Source organism: Malaclemys terrapin, chromosome 25 (genome assembly GCF_027887155.1).
Source record: "Malaclemys terrapin pileata isolate rMalTer1 chromosome 25, rMalTer1.hap1, whole genome shotgun sequence".
In the NCBI taxonomy this organism is placed as follows: domain Eukaryota; kingdom Metazoa; phylum Chordata; order Testudines; family Emydidae; genus Malaclemys; species Malaclemys terrapin.
This window is the reverse complement of record NC_071529.1, coordinates 8,310,575-8,334,548: the sequence shown is the minus strand read 5'-3', so window position 1 is coordinate 8,334,548 and position 23,974 is coordinate 8,310,575. Positions and strand designations below refer to the sequence as shown.

The 23,974-nt window shown below is 43.8% G+C and overlaps 1 protein-coding gene across 1 annotated transcript; it reads right to left on the bottom strand.

Annotated features, from left to right (window-relative positions):
• Nucleotides 1–224: 224 nt before the first annotated feature.
• On the bottom strand, nucleotides 225–23,974 carry DCAF7 (DDB1 and CUL4 associated factor 7). The gene is made up of 7 exons (XM_054014196.1): nucleotides 23,574–23,974; nucleotides 13,575–13,733; nucleotides 12,958–13,069; nucleotides 11,720–11,838; nucleotides 10,069–10,278; nucleotides 9,256–9,373; nucleotides 225–8,100 (listed from the first exon to the last, which is right to left on the bottom strand). The coding sequence occupies exons 1-7, from the start codon at nucleotides 23,709–23,711 to the stop codon at nucleotides 7,928–7,930; spliced, it is 1,029 nt and encodes a 342-aa protein (XP_053870171.1). The 5' UTR covers nucleotides 23,712–23,974; the 3' UTR covers nucleotides 225–7,927.

Here is a 23,974-nt window from a genome sequence, read left to right as displayed (position 1 = left end):
TGTAACATGTTACTAGCAAACTTAACTTTGAGTTGGTAAAGTTCTGTCTGGGACTAGACACATGAGAACAAAGATGATCATTGAATTTTATTAGCCTAGGAAGCCCGTGGAAAATATAAACCAATAACCCCTTTGTCTGCACATCAGTGAACCTGCAACAAGACACAAAACAAAATCAACATGTTTTAAGCAATCAGTTTTAACTCACCACACAGCAAACTGCATTCAATCTATAAATGTTCAATTTTTATTACAAAGTATGAAAGGCAGAAAATACTGTACCTAATACACAGGAGGCTGAAACTTAAAAAGGTTAAAAAATTGAATAAAACTACATAGGAAGCAGGAAATAGCATAAAAGGATGCAACAGTCCACTTTCAAGCGGTTTCATAAAAGACTGACTTAATTTACAGAGTTTCAATAATATGGTTCCAGGGTTCAGGTGTTAAAATCCACTGTAACAAAACCTTTTATATGGTTTCTCCATAAAAATAATTAAAAAAGGAATACCAGGACACTGCAGTTACTCGTGGCAACAACATGTCTGAATCTGCCCGATAATGGGATGCTAGGATTCCTCTAGTAAAGTATAGTAGCAAAGTTGCAAATCTCAAGCAATATGAAAGAGGGAGGAAAAAAGTGTGCAAACACCTTAGGCTATGCATGACAGCAGTAAAATCGCTATTGCTTTAACATATTTTAGTGAGAACAAGAAATCTGGGATTTCATATGTATGTTTTACAATCATGCTACAAAGATCACACCTTCAGGAAGTTATCACAATGGGACTTTAAAGGGGAACAGCAGAAGGGAATACACATAACAAAATGAACATCTATTTAATTACTAGTAGTAAAAAAAAATAAAAAAAAAAAAGCTTCATCTCGACAGATTTATTCATTACATTGTACACTGCTGGCAACCCAAGTAAAAAAAGTTCCTTTTAAATAGCAGATACCACAAATTCATATTCACCAGGTTGTCGAAATAACATTGCTTCACAGCAGTACTATTTACTGCCAGAGTCCTTCCCCCTTTGTTTAGCAAGTCCTGTGTGCCTTCATTTGGATTTGCCTGACCAATTACTGTCTCTCGCATAGAAGGAAACTTGCATATTTTACAAACAGGAAAATGGACATTCTAAGAGACGCTGACTAGTGTGTATAAATGAGAGATGGAACCAGGGCCTGTAGTTTGTCGTGGCTGCAGAACCTTGCAAAAATTAAAAAAAAAAAAAAAAACCCTCAGCATTGTCCTTTATTAGCTTATCTGAAAAGGAAGCCAAGCAAGTCATTTTCCTCACCAGCAAGGAAATTCTAGATTGATGGTATCTGTGCGCCAGAAGAGGCAGTTGAAGATACTGGGCAGACTAAAGGCTGTCTAGAAGTCTAGCGCAATAGTGTGCAACTTCCTCTTAGAACTGCTCTTGCCTCTATGTTCTGTCTCCAATTGCCAGACAAGCACCCCGGTAGCTGGTGTCTAGTCACACGTTTGTTACTATTTCAGTGCTGGTGAAAGGTGCTGGATCAAAAACCTTAGAGAGTGAGACCCTCTGGCTACAGCATGGGCAGTGCAAGTCTCTTCACTCCCCATACCTTTGCCAATGTACCTCACCTATGACTTAGAGCGACCTTCCCTAGGGAAATTTGGTTGCCAAGCAAACATGGAAAAGTGCTGTTTAAGTGCCACCTAGCATTAAATCCGTAGGCTTCCCTGCAGACATTAATAAGGGGGCCCATCTAGAGCCAAATGTACTCCTGCCCATTAGGAACCAGATCTGGAAACAACCTAATTTCATACAGACCACGGATCAAAACAATGCCTAGACTGGGATTTGAACCAGTGGCCTTGGAGTGAAAAGCAATTGAAGTCATTCAGAGATACCTTAACCGTCCACTGACTGGATAATGCTTCCCTTGGGTTTGAAGTGGCAGAACCATTTTGTGTGGCAGTAGTGGGATGACTAACCCTTTCAATACTTTGAGGGAGGTATAAACAATTGTACAGCCCTACTGTGCACGGAGCTGCACCTTGTGATTTATTCGTTTCTGCCTGTGCTGCGTATACGGAAAGGGTTAAGATAGTCAGTACCAAGGAATTTTGATAGTCAAAGATCTTTGAATTCTGCATCTTAAGTCACAGAAAGCTGCATCAATTTTCCTGACATTATGGAACTGACAAAGACTGCAGAATTCACCTACATCCCAAGATAACTATCTACCCAAACCACCTATCATTACTGCCATATGTTTGAAAGGGCACCTAATTCCAGGGTCTCCCAAACACAACTAGGCAATAATAAAAGTACCCAAAAGAAGCAAAACAAAGTTGTGTTTGGGCAAGAGGCAAAGTCAAGTGCTTGAGAGATCCCTACGGGATCATGCCGTCATCGGCATATAAAGCCTCACAGTTTGTAGTGTTAACAGCATTTTCAAGTGCTCGCATTTTTGGTGTTGCTTTTCAGGTGGTTCTGGCGTGAAAGAGGTCCCCATGTGCTGACAACCAGAGCCAGTTTGGAACTGCAACAGTCAGGAAACTCTCACGCTGTATTTAAGATTTTATTAATCGGACACAGGGTTCAGAGTCAAACGCCAGCCTTAAAGGACTGAGGTAGGAAGGTTATTCCATTCCTAACCCTAACAAAAATATACCTGCTAAAGTTCCATCTAGAGCACGAAAACCGACGTGCTCAGCTTCCAGAACTTATATTTTTAAACAAAAGTCCAAAAAAATGTATGTATATGCCAATACATTAGCACAGACATACATTTCTCCAATCGAATCGCAGTTAAGAAACGATCTACAGATCACACGGCTGTGGATTTATCATCTCATCAATGAATCTATTCTGGTTGCTGACCTTTGTTATCCAGTGTTCAAAAAAAGTAATTAGAAGCAATGCAGATGTGTGATCACAACTATATTTTGAAGGGATCATGAATTTTGATTCTGATGGGAAGCAAGGCCTTGCTTCCCATAAGTACCCACGGGGCCTTAAAATAAGGAACAATCTGCAGTATCAACCTCTTCTCTTTCTGTACTTTGAGACCACTGAATTTCTTACTCAAGAGATTGTCAAGGCAACCTTGACTATTAAATCCTAGCACATAGCAGGGTAAGTTTAGTTGCAGTAACCTACCACAGACTGATTTAATTCAGTGCTATACAGATTTAACATACAAATGCACTGGCTCATCCTCCAGCTAGCTTTGAGAGTCTCACCTCATCTTTGGGTTGGGAGCCAAAACATATTAGCTGCCCATGGGATAGTTGGTATCCCGGGCAACTGGGTTTTTAAAATGCAGCCCAATGGCTGGAATTAGTTAGCCAGAGAAAAGATACAAAACTACTGAAGTTGGAGGAGAAATGGCACTTCAGTCCCGTTACGAAATTCACTTCTGTGCCAAGCTCACTGATGCTTCGGGAAAGGTCTAAGGCTGTGGTTCTCAACCCATTTACCACTGGGGGCCACACATGCAGTTCTCTGTGTTATGTGGTCTGCACCCACACAATATATATACACACTACCTGTATGGCCCTGAGGATGTCACATGGGCCTCAGCTGTGTGCTGATTGGGCCACAAGCGGTCCACAGGTTATGAACCACTGGTCTAAGGTCTCCCTCTCTATTCTCCCACCCCGACACAAAATGTAAAGGCAGTTTCTCTGTATAGTCTCACAATCATTTAAGAAGCCACCACCAAAATGAGTCACTGAACCAGTTATTTCCACTAACTCTGGAAGAAATAATGCTTATGGAGATTGGCAAGAGGTAAATGTAAGGGGGGCTGAGGTATTTAAATTCATCAGCATAAAGGAACCCTGCAAGGTTTCCACATCTAATTGGACTATTTAGCGGGTGGAATCTGCTGCTAAGTAGTTTTTTGGTCATTAACCCTCAGCCCCAAATACCTCTCGGAGAAGGGGGTTAATTTGCCATGCAAACAAATGAGCTGATGGACAGTTCAACTCCTCCCTCATTGCCCCTTTTGTGAGAGCAGGAAGGCGGGGGCACTGAAGCCTCATTTCCTTACCTAGATGGACATGCCATTTGGATTACTGAACTCCTTATCTAGAAAGGTTTGGGGTAATTTTCAGTAATGCTCATTAAGCTACCAAATGACTTCTGGAAACAAATCATGTCTGTGCCCTCAATGTCCCCTGGCTTCCACCTACGGAATGACAGCAGGACATGACCCAAAGCAAGTAAAGAAGCCAAAAGCAGTCCAGCTGGCCAAGCGAGCAGGTGCTTCCATTGCAAGGACCTTTGGATCAGAAGCCTAATCGCTACAGACAAAGCCACAAACGTTCTGCAAGAAATCTTAGGGAGGAAGGCCCCCAAGCGGAGGTCTCCTCAGCATACATAACAGAACCACTTCTGCTGGTAATGGAAGCTATGAAGTTGTGTGTACTCATTAAGTCTCATTTTCACATGCTTTTAATGCTCAATTCTCATTGGTCTAAAACTCTGTTCTTAGTCAAGGTGGGATTATATTTTTGGAAAGTTTGAGGAAAATCCCTTTGGCTGTTTCAGATGGATGTTTATTCCCTTTCCTTAACGCAAAAAACTCTCTCTCACTAGATCAACTAAAACGTCTCCAAGTGAATTGTCCTCCATGACCACCGCTCAGCTGGGTGGGAGGAAGAGTGTGGTTTAAAAGGTGTTCAGATATCACAGTAATGGGCATAGTACAAGATGTGAGAGAAATAAAGCATCTGACTTGCTGTACCCAAACAAAAAGTGAGAACTGTGTTTTTCTCCGACAATCTACAGAGAAGAGTCAATACCATTCTGCCTAATACAGCTTGTAGTGGGCAGAGAAGCCACATAGCTCAGTGTCTGGCCTGACCATAAACAGTTTGCAGGAAACTAAGTTTCTCATTGAAACATGAACCTATCAAGATCAGACTAGAGAAAATGGTGGACAAGAAAGAAACCGTTATTAAGATCATGGGATCCACCTTTTTTGATACATTCTTTGTAGTTCTGCAAAAAGCGTTCAGCTTAAAGAACATTACGTTGCTATCATTTTTTCCTTCTGAAGACCGCAGCTAGAAACAGATGTTCAGCTACACTGTTAACTCAGCCTTGCGGAAATCTGTGTGCAGCCACGCAGCAGCAACGCAACCTTTACCCACACAATTTACATCAACAGAATAAAACTTCAAAGCCTAATTGGGACTATTTAAATACTAACATTATGAAAGTAGTCCTCCCCCCATCTCCCCCAAAACCCTACTTCCCCAAAACATGAAATGCAAAACTTATTGCAATGTTATATAAACACATTTAGTTTGCACAGTCAGGAAGCAAAAGGTTTACGCTTCTCTCACTGGCATTAGCTTGTTTATACTGTGCCTAGTACTTGTATTTAGATACACATGCAAGAATTTTTCATGTACTATTGTTACAAGTATATCTAAACGAAAGCAGCCTACACCATACAAATGAATGTTGCTATGAGAAACGCAACTTTCATTTTCTAACATGCTTGCATATTTAAGTTTAACTTTAAAGGCGCAGCTCTACTTTGAAGAGTGCCCAAGTTTAATGGGTGGTTCCACACTTGTGGATCAATGATTTCTGGAGCAAATTCGCTTGGCAGACCAGAGATGCATGTGTAAGCTATCTGGCAACCATGCCAGAATCGGAACATGCAGCCATGCTAGGAATCTGAACACCAGACAGTTCTTTATGGCTCACCCATCAATAAAAATTCTGCAATTGGAACTTAATGAATTTTATTGACAATGTGTGAGACTGAACAGAATGCGCCTCATTCTCCCAGAGACGCGTTTGCTCTGCACTGTTAACGGGAGTAAATATCTGTCACGAATGAGAGGTGATCAGATGAATAAGATGCTTTCGTATACTCTGTTTTCTATTTTTTAAAAAGTCACCCGTAGGATAATTTTTGCTTGTTGTTACCAGAAACATCTAAGATTCTAATTGAAAAAGCAGACATCTCTATTTTTCAATTTTAATCTGCACTTGACAGCAGGCTGAACATTTAGGTTCATTGACTCATTCCGGTCTTCCCTGTTTGTCTGGGTCTCAGAACAAGAGGGACAGAGCATTTAAAATAAAAACCTGTGGTTGCAAGAGAGTTGGCCAGGGACTTGGGAGAGAAGGTGTATGTAACTGAAGCTACTTCAAATTGGAAACCTAATATTCTTAGAAAAAAAATTAAATTTTGCCTTTTTATGTATAATGCTACCTTTGGTTTTCACTCAATATCAAGATTGTCTCTCAAAGTAATGAGTCAGGGTCAGCTGCTCTGGATCTTGACCTCATCAGCTCAGTCTATTGTTACAGAACAAGGTGATGGTTAGACCTCACCAGTGTGGTGTTCAGTGTGTCACCTTCTCATTTGAAGGGTATTGCAGTTAGCTGATCAAAACAAGAAAACGACATCATTCGAACTACCCGCCATGTTAAGACAATGAAAGAATTTTGCTATCCCTCCGCATAAAGCATCATGGTGACAGAGGGTCGGCCTCGCTCTCCTTCACCTTTCCACTTCAGAAAGGGAACTTGGATGAAACTAGAAGGCTCCCCGCACAGCATACCTATCCTGCTCCTCTTACAAGAGTTGCAGTACCTAAGAATGACAACTAGAGCCAAAACAAGGTCTCCATTTGAGACACACATTGGGCAACTTCTTTTAATTTAGACCCAACCCTGTATGTTACTTTAGGAAACTTTCCTTTACAGGGGCATGACTTGCCTTTGGACAGCAGACCAGCTGTTCTAACTGCTTCTATCACAGTCATCCAACAAGATCTGACAGTACAATGCTAATGCTTCTCTCCTTGCTCTTAGGAACAGAAGCTAGCTCTTCACTCGTTCACTTTCTAGAACTCCCAGGAAGACGAGCCAAATGCAAAAGAAACTCCAAGGGATAGGTTAGATACAGAATTTTGCTTAGAATTACAGTTGCCAATCAAGTAAGCTAGAAGGTGTGAAACCATTTTGGTTCAGATAGGAAGCTTTCTAGAGGAATCATTTGACTGGAAGTGTCTATCCAAAATGCATTACAAGTCGCATTTTTTACTAAATGTTTTCAAAAATAGCTCTAGTCATGCCAGTATCTTCTCTCTAAATCTTGTCACCATTCAGTTAAGTAATACAGCGGTGGGAGACTCAATAATTCAGTGATGATCTAACTGACAGCCCACCACAGTAACAACTGCCTCTAGCATCAGTTAAAAAGACAGACCTGTGCGACAAGTAATGGTACTTTACAGCACCTGGCAATTCTGACCAAATGGTCAGGGGCACGTAGCCAAGGCAACAGCAACAGTTTTACTGCTAGGAAGCCTACAATGATGCTCATGACCCATCATCATCATCATCAACAGATCCTGCTTGGGGCTTATGGAAGTGGATCACATGTCAAAAATAAGAACTGGGGTGAAGAGCCTACTTAATAGAAACTTAGTCCAATATATAAAAACGTTCAAACGGTTTAGGGACGGTAACAGGAATGATTAAAAATTCCTGCAAAGGCGGTGGTTAATATTAATGTCTTTTCTTTCCACCTAGTTTTGCACTTACATCTATCAAACTAATTGGATGTGCTGCCTCTGCTGGCTGACAAACACATGGACGTATGCAGCAACTTAAAACAGTCATTTAAAGCCTGTAATGCTCATTAACACAGTCAACAAACAGATATACAGAACTTTTTAATTGAGAAAAATATTAAAATCAAAACCCAGAAGGTCCAAGAGGCTGGGTGCGTCCCTTCGTTTTCTGAGTCTTGTAGGGACAGCCGACACCTGCCATTAACTCCAGCAACAGTTTCTTGGAACAGTAGATGCAAAGCAACAAAAGATACTGGCCACTTGAAACATGTTTGTTCTTACTTTAGAGGGGAGGGGAAGTTATAAAGCCCTGCCTCAGTTTGCCACAGACCAATAGTGTTACACTCTCAAGATCTCCAGACAGTTGTTGTAGCAGATAGCTATCCAGTCCGGCTGAGTCGATGCCCACTGTACATTGTTGATTTCCCCTTCTGCTGTGTAGGCCAAGATTGGGTCCTCAATGGCACGAGGCATTTGCTGGATATCCCAGATGAGAGCCTGATGGTCATCCGCTACAAACCGGTAAGAAAGAATTCGAATCAATCATCTCGGAAATAGGTAGAGGCATATTTACATGGCTAGTTGGAGGGATATTGTATTTTAGCTTGCTTTTGAGACTGAGTGAGAAGTCCAAATGAAACAAACAAACAAACAAAAAAGTAAAGTTGGGCAATTCCCCCAAATATGGAGGAAACGAAGATCACATAAAATGAAACAACTCCACTCCACCATAACCCCGCTCGAATAGCTCTTTAGATCACTACACATCTTTGATACACTCTCAAGGGAAATGGTGGCAGCACCATCGATAGGCACATTTAAGAACCAGCACTTGGAGAAAGCACTGAATATACACTGGCAGGAACAATCTTGCATTGGCCAAGGGGATGGACTAGATGGAACCTAAGAGACCTTTCCTGTCTTTAACTTACCTGGTTTTAAGCTTTGTGTCCAAGGAGATCTGCCCAATTTTCTTAGAAAATTAATACCGTTTTCTGACCATGGGTGCACAGCTCCCAATGACTTACATGAGAGCCCACACACTTAGCCAAAACCAAAAGCATGGTCTAATGGATGTTAAGAAGCCATATACTGAATCTCTACTGTGTGTGCAAATATATTACACCTTCAGCAAAAAAAGGGCCCTCCACAAAATATTCAGCCAATAGCAACACTAAATGCATCACAAACTAAAAATGCAGAATTTGAGCACTGCCAGCAACTATAGTTTTATTACACGGAGAGAAAACAGCCCTTTGAATAAAGTGGTTAGCTGTTAGGGAATGCACCTAAAGCTAATGAATGACTCCAACATTCATGACGTAAGAAAGGTGTTGCCTCTTTCACAGTTCAGACATTGGGACACAGTCCCCCATTTTCAAGGCGAGACAGCCCAATATTCAAACTGCTTAAGAGGCAGCAGCTTCTCAATTTCCCTGGAGAATTCTGGGAAATGGTGGAGGTAATAAAATGAGCACCTATGACAGCTGGATAGATCTACGGCCCTAGTCTTATTTTTTTTTTGCTCAAAGAGCTGGAGAGATTAGAGGTAGTGGAAATTATTGCAGGAGTCCCAGGATAGAGGTTCATACATTCAGAAAGCTCCTGGGGGACAAGACCAAAGAGGGAGGAGCTGAGAAGGAGAACAGATCTCTCCCCATGCTCACCTGCCGTACAGATATGACAGGAAGAGTGAGGCGCCCAGGCAATGCCATTCACACATGCTCTGTGGTTGTTTAACCTGGCAACAGGTGTGCAGGGAACTCTGACGTCTAGAATCACCACCTTCAGAAGCAAAAGTAAAAATGTTTATTCATTTGTTTCCTGCAGAAAAAAACACCAAAAGAAAATGAGACACTTTGGCAGAATGTTATAAATACAGCACTGTCTCTAAAGACACACACGACTGACCAAAAGCTGTTTTGAAAGCAGCTAGAGAATCACTGTACACGTTGTGTAATATGTAACACAGGCAGAGTGAATTATGAAGTTACAATTCTATGGAGGAGTACTGGTGATGTCGAACTAAAGAAAAATCTACAGTGCCTTTTGGCGTCACTGAAGCAAGATGGAACTTAAGAGTATCAGCTCAGAGGCATAAGGACCAGTCTCAAAATCAGCTACAGGTTAAAGGAGCCTTTCAACATCCCAACACCTACAGCTGCAAATAAGTATACAGCCATATGAAATCAAGTCGGCTTTTATAAAGAAGTGTTAATAGTGAAATTCAGCAAGTATGAGAACTTCAATACATTTGGAAAATGAACAATGCAGTGAACAACTCCATAGAATAACTCATTCCAATACTTTTCTCAGAAGCTGGGCTTCTTGCAATCCGTATCTACAGCCCTGTCCCTGATACCCAATATTAAGCACATATGTAGTCCTCTTCTCCTCCAACATGCTTTACAAACATTGACTAATCAGTAAGCCCATCTAAAAAGTCCAACAGCCTATAGGGCAAATGCTCAGTGCCTCACCTCCATACCATCCATGGCCATTGTTGCAAGATAGTTGGGATCCTGCTTGTTCCAGCAGAGACGCAGCAACGGATGGTGTTGTGGATCCTCATAGATAATGGTGCTGTGCTCCAGATGACGAAGGTCAAACATCCGCACTGAGCCATCTGCGCCAACTGATGCAAACATGTCTCTCCCGCCACCCGCGCGGCTAAATGCAATGTCATACACCTGCTCAGTGATAGGGGAGATAAGAACATGGCATTATTTTAACATTCATTTTGGCTCCCATTTCTCCATTTTCAAGGAACGTGCCCTATTAATTCCTCCTCCTCCTCCCACCAGTTAGTGTTTGCAAACACAAGAACAGCACACAGGCATGTCAAAGTAATGACAGCACTGCTCTCTAGGCAGTTTGAGATGGGAGCATGCTAGGAGTGCTAACCACACAGCTGTGCCAGCTTCTTCATTATCTACATCTGGGCCTTTTCCTCTCCAATAAAAATATCACCATTACATAGCTGGACTGCATGTGCTACATATACTTACAGAGAAAAATACAAAAGTCTTAAGATCCATTGTGGCACCAGTTTATTACCAGATATGTTCTCTGTCTGAGGAATGCACTAAGAGTGCTTTTCCATCTAAATAGTGTGTCATCACTAACTATTTACTATGTCAGGCATTTGATTTTACTAGGGAATTGCAATGAATTATAGCAAATACCACAGGTATCTTGGTGTAGAACAGGGATCTCAAACTCAAATCACCACGAGGGCCACATGAGGACTAGTACATTGGCCCGAGGGCCGCACCACCGACACCTTTACATATAAAGGTACAAAAGCCCCCCCCTCCCCCCCTTCCATCCCCTCCATTGGGCCCCACCCCTGCCTCGCCAAAACTACTAAAGACTCTAGTAATGCTCCCTGAAGTAAAGGGGCAGAAAGTCTCAGGGAATGAAGAACCCTTTCCTTTCTCCCCCACCCCCATCAAAATGCTCACAGAGGCTTCCTTCGAAAGGCATAGGCAGCAAAGAACCCCGCTCCACTCCCTCATAAATGCAGCCAGGGAGCAAAAAAAATTTGTTTAAAAACAGGGAGTTAGAATAAGTCTTAGAAAAATGCTTATACTATACAGGCCTGATCCTACAAACCCGTAATTGCATGAGAAAGTCTGATATGATGTCCCAAGTATAAAAGGAACAAAGAAGGAAAGTCTAGAGGGTTCTGTCACTACAGGGTGATTTGGGTGCCTTAACTGTATGTTTCCATGTTTTGCTATCTTTAGGTTTCTTTTAACTTTAAAAAAAAATTAAAAATGAAGAAAACATTAAAAAGTTTTACCACCCTTAAATTACGAATATAGCTCTCAACTTTAAACTGGAGTTAAGTTGTGTCTGGCAACATTTTATCAATTTAATACAAACTAGAACAAAACAGCAAGCATATTCCGCAGGTCACTGTCTAAAATGAGTAAAAGCGAGTATGTAGAATTTTCAGGCTACAAGCAACTGAATTTTAGACAGATATGTAATGTAGAATCCAAGTCTTTTTTCTAAATCCTCAGATTTTTCTGGAGAAAAATGGGAGTTAGGTTCATTCGATAGACCTTTAACAGGTTTAATGCAGACAACTGTATGAATGAGAAAAAAGAAGAGTAATATCATCACCTCTTTGTCATGTGCAATGAGCTGGGTCTTGACATGGCCCGATACCAGATTTACTCTTCCCAATACCTGCCCAGTCTCCAGACCCCAGATAGTACAGGTTGTGTCAATACTAGAGGTACCTGAAACAAAAAAGTGTCTGTTAATGGTGGTACTAACATAGAGCTGCAGAAATGTCATCTTATCACTTACGGGATTAGTCTCAGATGTGCTTTGAGATCTCTGGGTGAAGAGAACTCTGCATGAGCCAAGTATTATGGTTAAAATGTTTGACATGCCTGAATTAAACGATGCATCACAGGCTGGATCTGGCCTGCACATGTGTGTGGCCCACATGACTCAGGTTGTGCAGAAATTTTGTAGTTAATTCTCTAGCCCTCACAGCTGTAGAGAAAGCCTTACAAAGATGAACCAAGCATAAAGTGAGATCATCTCTGCCTGAGTGTAAAGACAGCCTAAGATAAAGACTCAGTGGGGTGAACTCCCCTGCCCGATACAAAACTGACTGGAACAGCAGCTCTAAAGTCCAACAAGGGTGGTAGTGAAGCCCTTCGGGGTGGGAATTGCTGCAAAAGAGGAAACAGCGGAATAAATGTTACTACTGAAAGGAAGTATTGCCCCCTTGATCTCTGTTCAAACTTCCCCCTGATGCTAGTGGAGGTCCTGACTATGAACAAGGGGAGTATAACCATCCTGGATTCATACCCCATCCCACAGATTATAATTAAACAATGAATTTAGCTCTCTGCTCCAAATGAGAGGGACACCTGGTTTTACTCCCGTTGTTGCAGAGGCATTTCACTGTAACCAACATGGTGCAGTGGCACCAGTGGGGCAACGTTCTGTCCAACATCATCTGGCACAGTTCAGCCATTTGATTGTAGCTGAAGAGTCTGTGTATAAATTTAACACTAACAAAAGGTGCCAATCTGACAGCCTTGAAGACTGAAACCCTCTATTCAACATATAGGCTGAGCACAAGCGGCAGCCAGGGAACACTCCCAACCCATGTGCACAACCCTGAACTGGAGATGCCTCCTGGGGGGTGGGGGAGGAGAGAGAGAGTGTTCAGTCTCCATGGGCTGCTCTTTTGTGACATTTAAGGGAGCAGGTTTTTTGCGATGTAGAAACAGGGCCACTGAACACCCATGAGCTGGTAGTAAGTTCTAGTCACTACTCACCTGGGCTAGATTCAAAATGGTCCATTTTATATTGAGTATTTAATGGGTCAGCAGTCTTACCTAGAAGATAAGGATCCACTTCATTCCAATCAAACGACGTTAACGGGGCACAAAAATCAGAGTTCTTATTATTGTTCAGCAAGCACTCCAGTCGGGTCTCAGTTTCACCCACCTTCAGGAAGAAGTTAAAGACACAATGACTGCCTTATTGAATGGCCTGGATGCAAAATCCAAGAGGTGCCCCATAGAGCATAGGCCTTCAGAACTTCAAGTCTTAACTGTGTTTGACATTGGTTTCTTCCATAAATATCTACTGTGAAGAGCTTTCAGAGTGTTTGAAGTAAAACTGAGAAAGGTACATATGCTCTCCCCTAACAAGTAACTATTGAGCCTTGCCATCACATTTAATAAGCTACTTTCATAATTCTGACATTGCTAGAATACTCAAGATACCTCGCAGCCATTGTATTGTTATTCAGAGAGGGTTCTACGTTACTTTGAGACTGTAGGTAAAAGAACAAATTATCCACTATGTTGGCTTCCCCTCCGGCAATATTGGTGAGCATAATGCTAGAGATAATGTGCCTCAAAAGAAATGGGACTGGGAGAGAAGGGGATCAAAATGCAATGCAGTTAATGGCACATACGTGGTGCTTTTCAAGAGGCTATTTACTTACTCTCCACACACGCAGGTAATCACCGCTGGTTGCCAACAGGTCTGGATATACTCCCTTGGTGTCAGGAATCCACATGAGCTTTGTAGTAGGATATGGGTGATCAAAGGTGTTCCTGCAAATGAACTCTGAGCTCTCCTCATCTAAACCAACAAGCTGGACCTGTAAGAAAACGTCTATCAGTTAAAAACTCACTTTTCTGCTTGGCAAAATAACCATGTATATAACAGTATTAAGACAATGTGTATAAGTGCTGCATTTTAAATGCTATATTAGCAATTAAGAGTCTATTAATGATATGCCAAAATAAATGCCAGTGTTCATCTTGACAAGCTGCAAGATACCTTCCTCTCTTCCACCTTCTCAAATTTTAAGGAATACAGTCTATGGTAGGACACGAAAGATCTACTGCTAAATACAAGTCATTGATCTACCACTACCATTATATTTTGCACTTCTCTAGTACTTGCCAACCAAGTAACTCCTCTAAAAGCATTTTGAGATAACAAAACCAAACCACTCAGCTCCTTCTGAGGTACAAAAGTATTAACTAATTTCATTTTATAGAAGGAGAAATTGGGGCACTGAGAGATGAAGTGAGTTGCAAAGTCATAACCAGACCACAGATCTGTCCCCCAAAGATGAATGCTATTTCTTCTCTTCCACCTATGCTGCTTTCAGATTGACAAAAAATTTATATCAACTTTAAAAAAGGAAACATGCCCAGTCTTCCTACATATAAACCTCAGAGTGCTTCCTGGTTTCAGTAGATGCATATGCATTACAGAAGCCTCTTTTCTAAGAATATGGGTTTACAAGGTAAGTGAATGAAAGTGACATGCTAGGGTGCCATATTTATTCTCTTTACATGACTTTAAATCAGTTTCCAATTCATAAGATTCACCCCAGGTCTCCAACAGCAAAGTGCTTAAAAATCATAGCAGATGGTATAACACAAGTGACGCAGTCAGAGTGACAGTATTACAAATACTCTAAGACCTGGAAGAAGAAATCAAACTTTAAATTTTTCTGCTCCTTTATATCAAAGATTTTTAGCAGGGTGGTCTATGAAATTTAGTATTGACAAGCACAAATTAAGGCACAAAGTGGGGAATAATTTGAACTTCTCCAACACTTCACTGCATTCTAAACTGGACTATGTCTACACTGCACACCTTGCAGCCGCGCTGTTGTAAGGCACACTATGTAGCCATTCTATCACCGGGAAAGCTCTCTCCTGGCGACAAAATAAAACCACCTCCAACGAGGGGCAGTACTTCGTCACCAGAAGGTGGCTCCTACTGACGAAGTGCTGTCCACACCTTTTGTCGTTCAGGGGGCAGGGGTGTTTCACACAAAAGCAACAAAAGCTTTAACAACGGAAGTGCCAGGGTAGACAAAGCCTTAGATATAACACGGGGGGGGGGGAAAAATCCTGGGTATTTCTGTGGCCTGCTCAATGAAAGTCTCTGCCTCGTCCTCCATGGGCTAGAGGTGAATGCTACAGCTAATCAGGGCCCTGCTGGCTTAGATCAAAGGAGCTGCCTGGCCTTAGCTATTCAGTTCCTGGCTGGGACCAGAGGGGGCAAGGAAGGGTGCTGCTCTCTGGAAAAAGGAACTTGGGGGTATATCCAGAGTTTGTTTTCTGGCTGCACTTTGCACAGCTCAGTTTGCAGAGAGAGAATCTAAGAACCTTAACCCTGAGATTAGGGTGAACCTAAGGGGCCAGATAGCAAGAGGCCCAAGGAAGAGATAGCAATTAATTGAAACAAGCCATATATGGGTGTTTATAGGGTCCATCAGCTGGAACCTGGAGTAGTGAGTGGGCCCAAGTTCCCCTACTGGCCACAGGAAAAGTGGTATAAACCCCAAGAAGTGATGGAGCTTATTTGGGAACCTGAACAAAGGGCCGAATTTAAAGGCCGCAGAGCCCTCTGAGGGCAAACAGACTGTTTATTGGACTCTAATACCGTAAAAGAGGTTTGTGGTGGGGCATCTGCCCCACACTAGCCCATAAAGGGTTAACAGAACCCTAGGGAGGCTGTGCAGGAGACAGCCAATTGGAGTGGAGCAGCCCCTCAATACCAGGCAGGCTCATATAAGAAGAGCAGCAGGGCAGAGCAAGTCAGTCACTCCCTGGAGCTTGGAGGACTGGCTGCCTTACAGGCAGAGGGCAGATAGCACCTTGGACAGAGCAGTGCTGGGCAGGATCAGGGGAGCGAGAGTGAGTGAGTACTGGCGTGCTGAGACCCTGAGACAAAGGTGGAGAAGATGCTGGGGCTGCGGGAAAGTGGCCCAGGGAAGTAGACAGGGGTGGGAGGGGACGCAGCACGTGGCTGCCATCCACAGGGTCCCTGAGCCGAGACCCGGAGTAGTGGGTGGGCCTGAGTCCTCCTCTTACACCAGTAACCACTGAGGAAGTGGCTGGACTGCCATTCCCCTGGAAGGGGGGAGAACGGAGTGTGACACAGCCAGAGGTCCTTGTGGTGACATGGGTCCAGGAGCAGAGGTGACAGTGGGTGAGACACCACCAGAAGACGGTGCACTGCCTAGCTGATCCCCGGGACATCCAGCAGGAGGCACCACAGTGGTGAGTCGCACCCCGTTGTAGGGTTCATTTGGACTTTGTGGCTTGGCTGGAGTGCCAAGCCACAGAAGACCCACCAAGGTCAGTCAGCAACCTGCCGAAGGCATCAGGGGCGAGAGGACTGCAACACCATACTCAGCCCCAAACAGGCACTCAAACAGGAGCATGCCCCTTCAGTTCCTCTCAGTTCTTTCCCACTTTCTTCCAGCTCTCAGGTGGAGAGAAGGTTTATTACAATAACTTTTCTAAGCAATAGTTTATTCCTGAGGGCATTCTGCACCAAACATGTAAAAATTCTGCACCGAAAATAAAAATTCGGCACACAATATTTTAAAATTCTGCAAATTTTATTTGTCAAATAAATGTGGAGGCTCCAGCATGGCATGGGGGAGCACAGGCGACTGGCTGCACAGAGGTGGGAGATCACTCTACAGCTTCCCCAGGGACATGGACTCAGCATCCAACCCCGACGCAGCGCAAGGACCAGGCCTGCCCCTCTGCATTAGGTGCACCAGGTATGGGCAGGCAGGCTCAGCCCGGCAGGGGTGGCGGGGCTTAGTGGGGGGGCGGGGGAGGAGCCAGGTGTGTGTGTGTGTGGGGGGGGGGGGGGGGTCTGTGTGGGACCATCTAGGTTTGGGCGGCTCAGCAGGGGATCTGGGTGCAGGGGAGATCTGGATGCAAAGGGGCTTGCTAGAGGGTTCTGGATGCAACGGTAATGGAACGCTGCAGGGGGTTCCAGGTGAAGGTAGGGTAGGATGCTGGGGGAGTGGCAATCCAGGTGCAGCTGGTTGGGGCACAGTGGGGTGGAGATCCGGGTGTGAGTGGCTCATCGGGGTGGTCCAGGGTGAATGGGGCTCATCAGGGGGGTTCTGGATGCGGGGGGTGGATGAGGCTCTGCAGGAGGGTCCTGGGTATGAGGGGTCTGGATGGATGACAGATGGGGGAGCAGCTCCCCGTACGGTGCAGTTCCCCTGCAGCTGAGGAGCGATGGGTGCAGGAGGTGGGGGGACAGAGGGGAGTTGGCAGAGCTTCCTGCAGCTGGGGGAGAAATCTGCGGGTTGGTCTGACCTACCCCTGGATGCCGTGCAGGTGAAGAGGAAGTCCCATCTTCCCCAGCCCAGCGGGGACTAGTGCTGAGCCCAGCACAGGGTAGGAGCCACCAGCCAGGTCTTCCCCATTCCCACCCCCTGCCCTACAGTGATTTACCTCTCTGCCAGCTGCCATGGGCACCCAAAACATACAGCTGGGGAAGGTCGCATGACTGCTCTCGTGGCTTCCCTTTGCTTCCCCATCAGTCATTTTTCTGGCACCTAATGCCATCAGCAAAGAAATCTACGGGGGACATAAATTCTGCACATGCGCAGTGGCGCAGAATTCCCCCAGGAGGAATAGTTGTATATTTGCCATGGCAGCCTATGTTGTCAAACAGTTACTGAACACAAAAAGCTTTCTTAATGCAACATTAAGCTTGCACTGCTAAAAATCAAGTAATCAAGAGCTTAGATTCTTACAGCACTGCTAGCTTGGCCACACTGCGCCTACGCGCTATAACGACACTGACAGACTCTAAATACGTTCTATGGGTGCAATACCCGAGATCACTTATTCACTGATGCTTCAAAAACTCCCACATCCCAATCTGGGTCTATGCTGGTTATGTCCTATGTATGTATCTTGTGAACCTTGTACTTGTAACCTCTCATAACTTAAGCCTGACCCCAGATGTACAGTACCTTCCTTCTTAAATTGTATAAATTTGATTTTAAAGAATAGCTATAAAATTTTTATGTGAAATATATTTAATAAAGTTTCACATGCTCTGGACAAGTCAATATTCCTGTTCATTTCTGAAGAGGATTTTAGATTAGAAACTGATTTAACATTAAAATTTTCCTCCTTCTTTACTTTTTCTCCATCCCTGGAGTCTAAATGTCCCCCCTCTAAGCTGGTTTAAGACCTTCAAGTCAGTTAAGTGCTTGAACTACTTATATTAGTGAGCACTTTAGATGCAATGCATGGATATACAGTGCAAAGTTTTCTATTGCATACAAGCAAAAAGCCAACTTCTATTTGTAAATTAATATCCACTTTCTTTCAAACTTGATTATGGACAATTCTCAATGAGTACTATTTACCTGCCAAAGGTAACTATTCAGCTATTTGAGTTGTGTGTAAAAAAGTGTCTTTTTTTAAAAAGACTTTTGTTTTTCCACTGTTTAATTAAGAAACTGTAAGGATTTTACAGCTCCCGCATCTTAACCCTCCTGACCCCCAGACACCACACACTGAAAAACTTCTGCCTCAAAATATGAATTTTCCAAAGAAAGTTATGAGTAAAGGAAGGTAAGATTGCAAGACAACTTGTCCCTAACTGAATGAATCATTGCCAAATTAATTCAACGGGATTTACGCAGCCATATGACAAAGTGATTTCTAGCTTAGAACTAATCTGCAACAGACAAACATTGTTACAATAAAAAGAGCATCTTGCTACTCCGGAAGGCAGACTCCTATCAGAGTATTCAGACCTTCCCTCCTTTGAACCCTCCCAGGTCTCTCACCTGATTAGTTATACCAAGGTCTTGTCTGCCAGACACATAATGGTCTCAACAGAACAGAAAGATTATGAACACCTTGGGAAAGGAGGTTGTATGTTACCCTGAAATGTTCGTAACTCTGAACAAAACGTTACGGTTGTTTTCAAAAATTTACACCTGAACAATGACTTAATACAGGTTAGAAACTTTACGATGAAAAAAATGCTGCTTTCCTTTTTTTAGTAGTTTACATTTAACAACGTACTGTGCTTTTTTGGGGGGTCTGCTGCCTGACTGTGTACATCTGGTTCCAAATGACGCATGTGGTGAACTGCTAAGTTCGTAACTGTGGTGATCGTAACTCCGAGGTTCATGCTGCAGGGAGAGTATGAATTGATACGGACAATCTGGCTAGGTTACTGACCAGTATCTCAGCTGTAGTTTTTGGTTTAGATTGCAAAGAAGATTGTGATAAGACAACTTGGCAGATCTATTGCTTCAAATCAGCATTTCCTAGATGTGAAAACTGAGCCTCCCCTTCAAGAAAATGAAAACAATCCATCCCTCTTTAACCCTGCCAAGTGTTGGTAAAGGCTTAGCCCCAGATGAGTGGAGACAGATTGTGCCATTTTCACGGCAGTGCTTCCTTTCTTGTAGGCAGTGTTGCCTAGCGGCTAGATCGCTAGGCTAACTCAGGAGACCGGAGTTCTATTCCTGGCTCAGCCACCTTGGGCAAGCCACTTCACCTATGGGGGGAGGGATAGCTCAGTGGTTTGAGCATTGGCCTGCTAAACCCAGGGTTGTGAGTTCAATCCTTGAGGGGGCCACTTGGGGATCTGGGGCAAAATCAGTACTTGGTCCTGCTAGTGAAGGCAGGGGGCTGGACTTGATGACCTTTCAAGGTCCCTTCCAGTTCTAGGAGATGGGATATCTCCATTAATTTCTAATTTTCTATGCCTCAGTTTCCCTATCTGTAAAATGGGGATGATTATATTAACTGCTTTGAGATCTACTGATGAAAAGTGCTCTAAAATCTAGGTATTATATGCTTTGAGTAATGAAAGTTTACAGTGGTGACATCGGAGTTTGTACCCACTGAAACAAATGGGGCAATTCATAATCTGATTATTGTATCAACCCCCCTGCAAACTCAGATGGCTAGGACTACAGTTAACCTTGAAAGTGTGACTGAAATGTCTCTTTACAACTTTGACAGCTAAAAATCTTGCTTTAAAAAAAGAGTGAAAGCTGAAACCGTGGAGAAAAATTAAGAGTCCTATCTATATCCCTGGCTAATCATTCATGCCTCTCACTTGTAAACAGTGCCTTAAACGAATCCAGAAACGTATTGGGTGCAGAATGTGGCAGTCTACTGGAGTGGAGGACCAGCACCGAGTAACACCAAGTGACAGCTCACACCACTGCTTCCTATTGAGTTCCAGTCTGAACATACAAAGACCTTAATGATTTGGGATGTTGCAATCAGCTAAGCTCCCTGGGTCCAAAATAACTCATGTCTGTTGGCCTTCATGGCATGCTGCGAGAAGTGCACTTATTCCTATGGACTGCTCCAGATGGTGGGGCCTGAACTGCCTCAGGCAGGGAGATGATAAATTGGGTTTTATAGGGGGTTATATTATGTTGTCTGTCAAGGTTGGGGGGTAAACTGCTGTTGTATTATTCATTTTGTATCTTGCATCAGGAATGCCCTTTTAGAAGAAATCCAATCCAATCCAAATCAGATAAGAATCTGTCCTGCTTTCATCCACTGTAAGCAGTTCTGCTGTTGAATATGAGGAGCATTGAATCTTTTAAAAAGCACCAGGCTTATTTTTCTTGTAAATAAGGAAGAGAGGAATATTGGCATGCTTTCAGCAAATCTACCTTCCTAAATAGGAACAAAATGGATGATATTCATTACAACGTTGACTTGCAATGCATTAGAAACACAGGGGAAGCAGAGAAGTCAATGTTCCCCAAAGCAAGGGGAATAAAATTAAGAAAAAGATTGTTTTGCAGCTTAAGAAGCTTTAAAATTTACGAATATGAAAAGTCACGTTAGTTTTAATTTTTCCTTTAAATGCTACTGACTGTACCTCAATTTTTTGTAGGTCATTAGGCTCCCTTATGTGATTGGCAAGGAAATTTGCCAGCGGAGATAAGGCACATGTAGTGTGACAGTTTTCAGACCTGCCCTATAAAGCTATCCTCCTCCTGTCCCTGAAACTAATCAGTTATCAAACCAAGAGTGGTCATGTACTTTACAGTCCCAAATTACAAAGCTCCATTTAACTGAAACTTAAATAAGTTCTTTCATGATCCCAGAGGTTATATCGTACCCATGAATAGATATGGACTAGATCTGAAAGAGCCACTTTCCAACTAGCATGGCCCCCATAGAGTTAGCTTGCATCTGCACCACTGGAGGACAAACTTCCCTCCATTTTCCTAAATGTTTCCTTGCAACATTCAGCAAACTGGATTATATCATTATCACAAGAGTCTCAGTGGGGTAACCACCACCACATCCCAGTGCTTGTAGGCTTTGTTTGCAATCAAGAGTGAAGAGGCGTCGGAGACCATGCAGAGCAAAGACACAAAGTACTGGAGACACTACCATTACTCTAAGAAATAGCTCTACCAATACTCTAAGCAACAGCTACAGTTTTATTTAATGAAGACTGCAATCTCCCTGCCAACATTAGGTATCTTTTTACATGGGTAACTACTGATATTTGTTAGCACCATGAAACTGAAAACCTATACATGATGTCAACAAGTCTGGCAGTGTTTGATCAAGATCCCTTTTGAGGAACAGCCAAATGTGAAGTTTGAAGGTCTTGTTTCAATTTTTAAAAGACTGAAGAAAATATGTACCTTCATTTATTTCTACAGCAATATCAGGCAAACAGATTTGCAACCCACTCATCATGCCCTCTATTTTCAATTCTACAATGTAAGTCTCCCACTCTTCAGTACTCAGAGGGAATGGAAAACAATGGGACAGATGCAGGGCAGTAGTAGCCCAATTGGGAATATCCCCAGGACACAGGTTAGGCTACCACATGTTAGAGCCGCTTTAGAAATGGCCCAGTCTTAGGGAAGTGCAAAGATGGCAAAGACACCTTCTTATCCCCCAACCCCCTTCACATAAGCTGCACATTCAGTTACCTGTCAAGAGTCACAGCACAGAACCTTGCCTATGTGCTTTTAATCAATCCTACCACTTCTAGTCCAATCCCCATTTGAGTTTATTTTAGGTCCTTTGCATACACAGTGCTAGAGCATCGTATTTACAATAGATTGTTACCTGACATCATGCATATAGCTAGAGAGTGCAGCTGCCTTTTTTAATCAAATGCTTTGGATTTAATTATGAGACCATTGTTCTTTTAGCCTCTCAGATTTTGGTCAGTTTGATGGTATTGACAGGGTAGTGTCAGATCACGGACAGAGTATCAGAAGATAAGCGTATTGAGACAGTTCTAGTACAGCAGAAGCCATTGAACTCACCCTTTGCCAACCACAAATACAAAATTACCATAGAAACATACTAAAGTACTGGGTTAACACTGGTATCTCAGATACCAAACCATGAAAAATTGTTGACAAATGCTCACAATGGCTGTCATTGCATTTTTCAGGGAGTGTTTCCCCCTTTGTCCTATAAAGCTTTAACTTTCAGATGTTTTGGAATTAGCCACTGTAAGGGGCTTCCAAAAGTGTTCGTGTTTTCCCTCCCACCTCCCAAAGAACTCAAACCAGATAACTGGATTTAATTAGCATTTAAAAAAAAAATCTTTGGGTTGAAACCAAGCTGGAAAGTTTCAGGTCAAGAGACTTTTTGGAGGAAGCTGCAATTGTCATTACATTCATTCATTATCTGCCACTATGACAAAGACCAAATCTCTCTCGACCCAAAAATGAGCATTAACCCAACACAACTTAGTTTATTAGTTTATTTTCCTCCCTACTATCACCCCACACTCTTAGAAGAGAAACCTGCATTTCTCTCTGCAAGTTTACCACCTGCTATTACAACATCTAATATTATTGTAACTGAAACACTTTTTTCAGTCCATTCAACAGCCCTCTGTATAGTCAGTTTTCTCCTGTTTGTATGGGTCTTTCACACAGAAATGGGAGATTTAAAGGGGAAAATGCAATTGTAAAATGACAAAAGTTGGCATGGGAATGCAAGGGAGAGTATAGTGTCATAAGATATTTTAAACTAATTTTTTAACAAATGAATGGTTTTCAAGTTGACAGTCTCAGTGCCATTTGTGCTCCCATGGCCCCAACGTAACTCACCAACTGTGAGTGTGACACACATACAGCCTGCTGGTTAAAACAACTGCACATCATACTTAGTGCTCTGGTCATCTACAGTGCTATCCATGTGGGCAACAATTTAGCCATTGTAGAGGATGCCTCCCCAGCCCCCAAATTGCCCCCCCCTTGTTACATTTCTCCACAAAGTTGTAAGCCATCCCACTCCCCTACACCAACTCTGTTGTACTCTTCCCTGCTTGGAGGCTTCCCATTATACAGATCCACAAAAGGACTATGCATCCCCAGCCCCGCAATCCCACCGCCCTACCCTTAACTCTGCCCTCCCCCCCCAGCCCCGCGATCCCACCCCCTACCCTTAACTCTGCCCTCCCCCCCAGCCCCGCGATCCCATCCCCTACCCTTAACTCTGCCCTCCCCCCCAGCCCCGCGATCCCACCCCCTACCCTTAACTCTTCCCCACCCGGCCCCGCGATCCCACCCCCTACCCTTAACTCTGCCCCACTCGGCCCCGCGATCCCACCGCCCTACCCTTAACTCTGCCCCCGGGCCCCGCGATCGCACTAGCCTTCTGCGCCCCCCGCGCACCTTGTTGTTGTACTCCTCCACGAAGCTGCCGAGCGCCAGGCGGAAGCGCTTGTCGGGCCGGACGCTCCAGTTCATGGCGTACACGGTCCAGGGCGCCTCGTACTTGTAGATCTCCTTCCGCTTCCCGTGCAGCGACATGGCGGGGCCGGGGGGCGCGGGCAGGGGCCACGGGCAGCCGGCGAGGGGCCGAGGGCCCGGGTGAGGCGCGCGCGGGGCGGGGGGGGGTCTCGGTCCGAGCGAGGCCTGAGAGACGCCGAGCGGGGCCTACGGAAGCCGGGCGCAGACGGGCCGAGCGGGGGACGCGGGTGGAGGGCGCCGCCGGCTCCCGGCCCCGAGTCCCGGCTCCCAAACCCGGAGACACTGCGAGCCGCGGCGGAGGCCGTTTGGGATTCGGCCCCTCA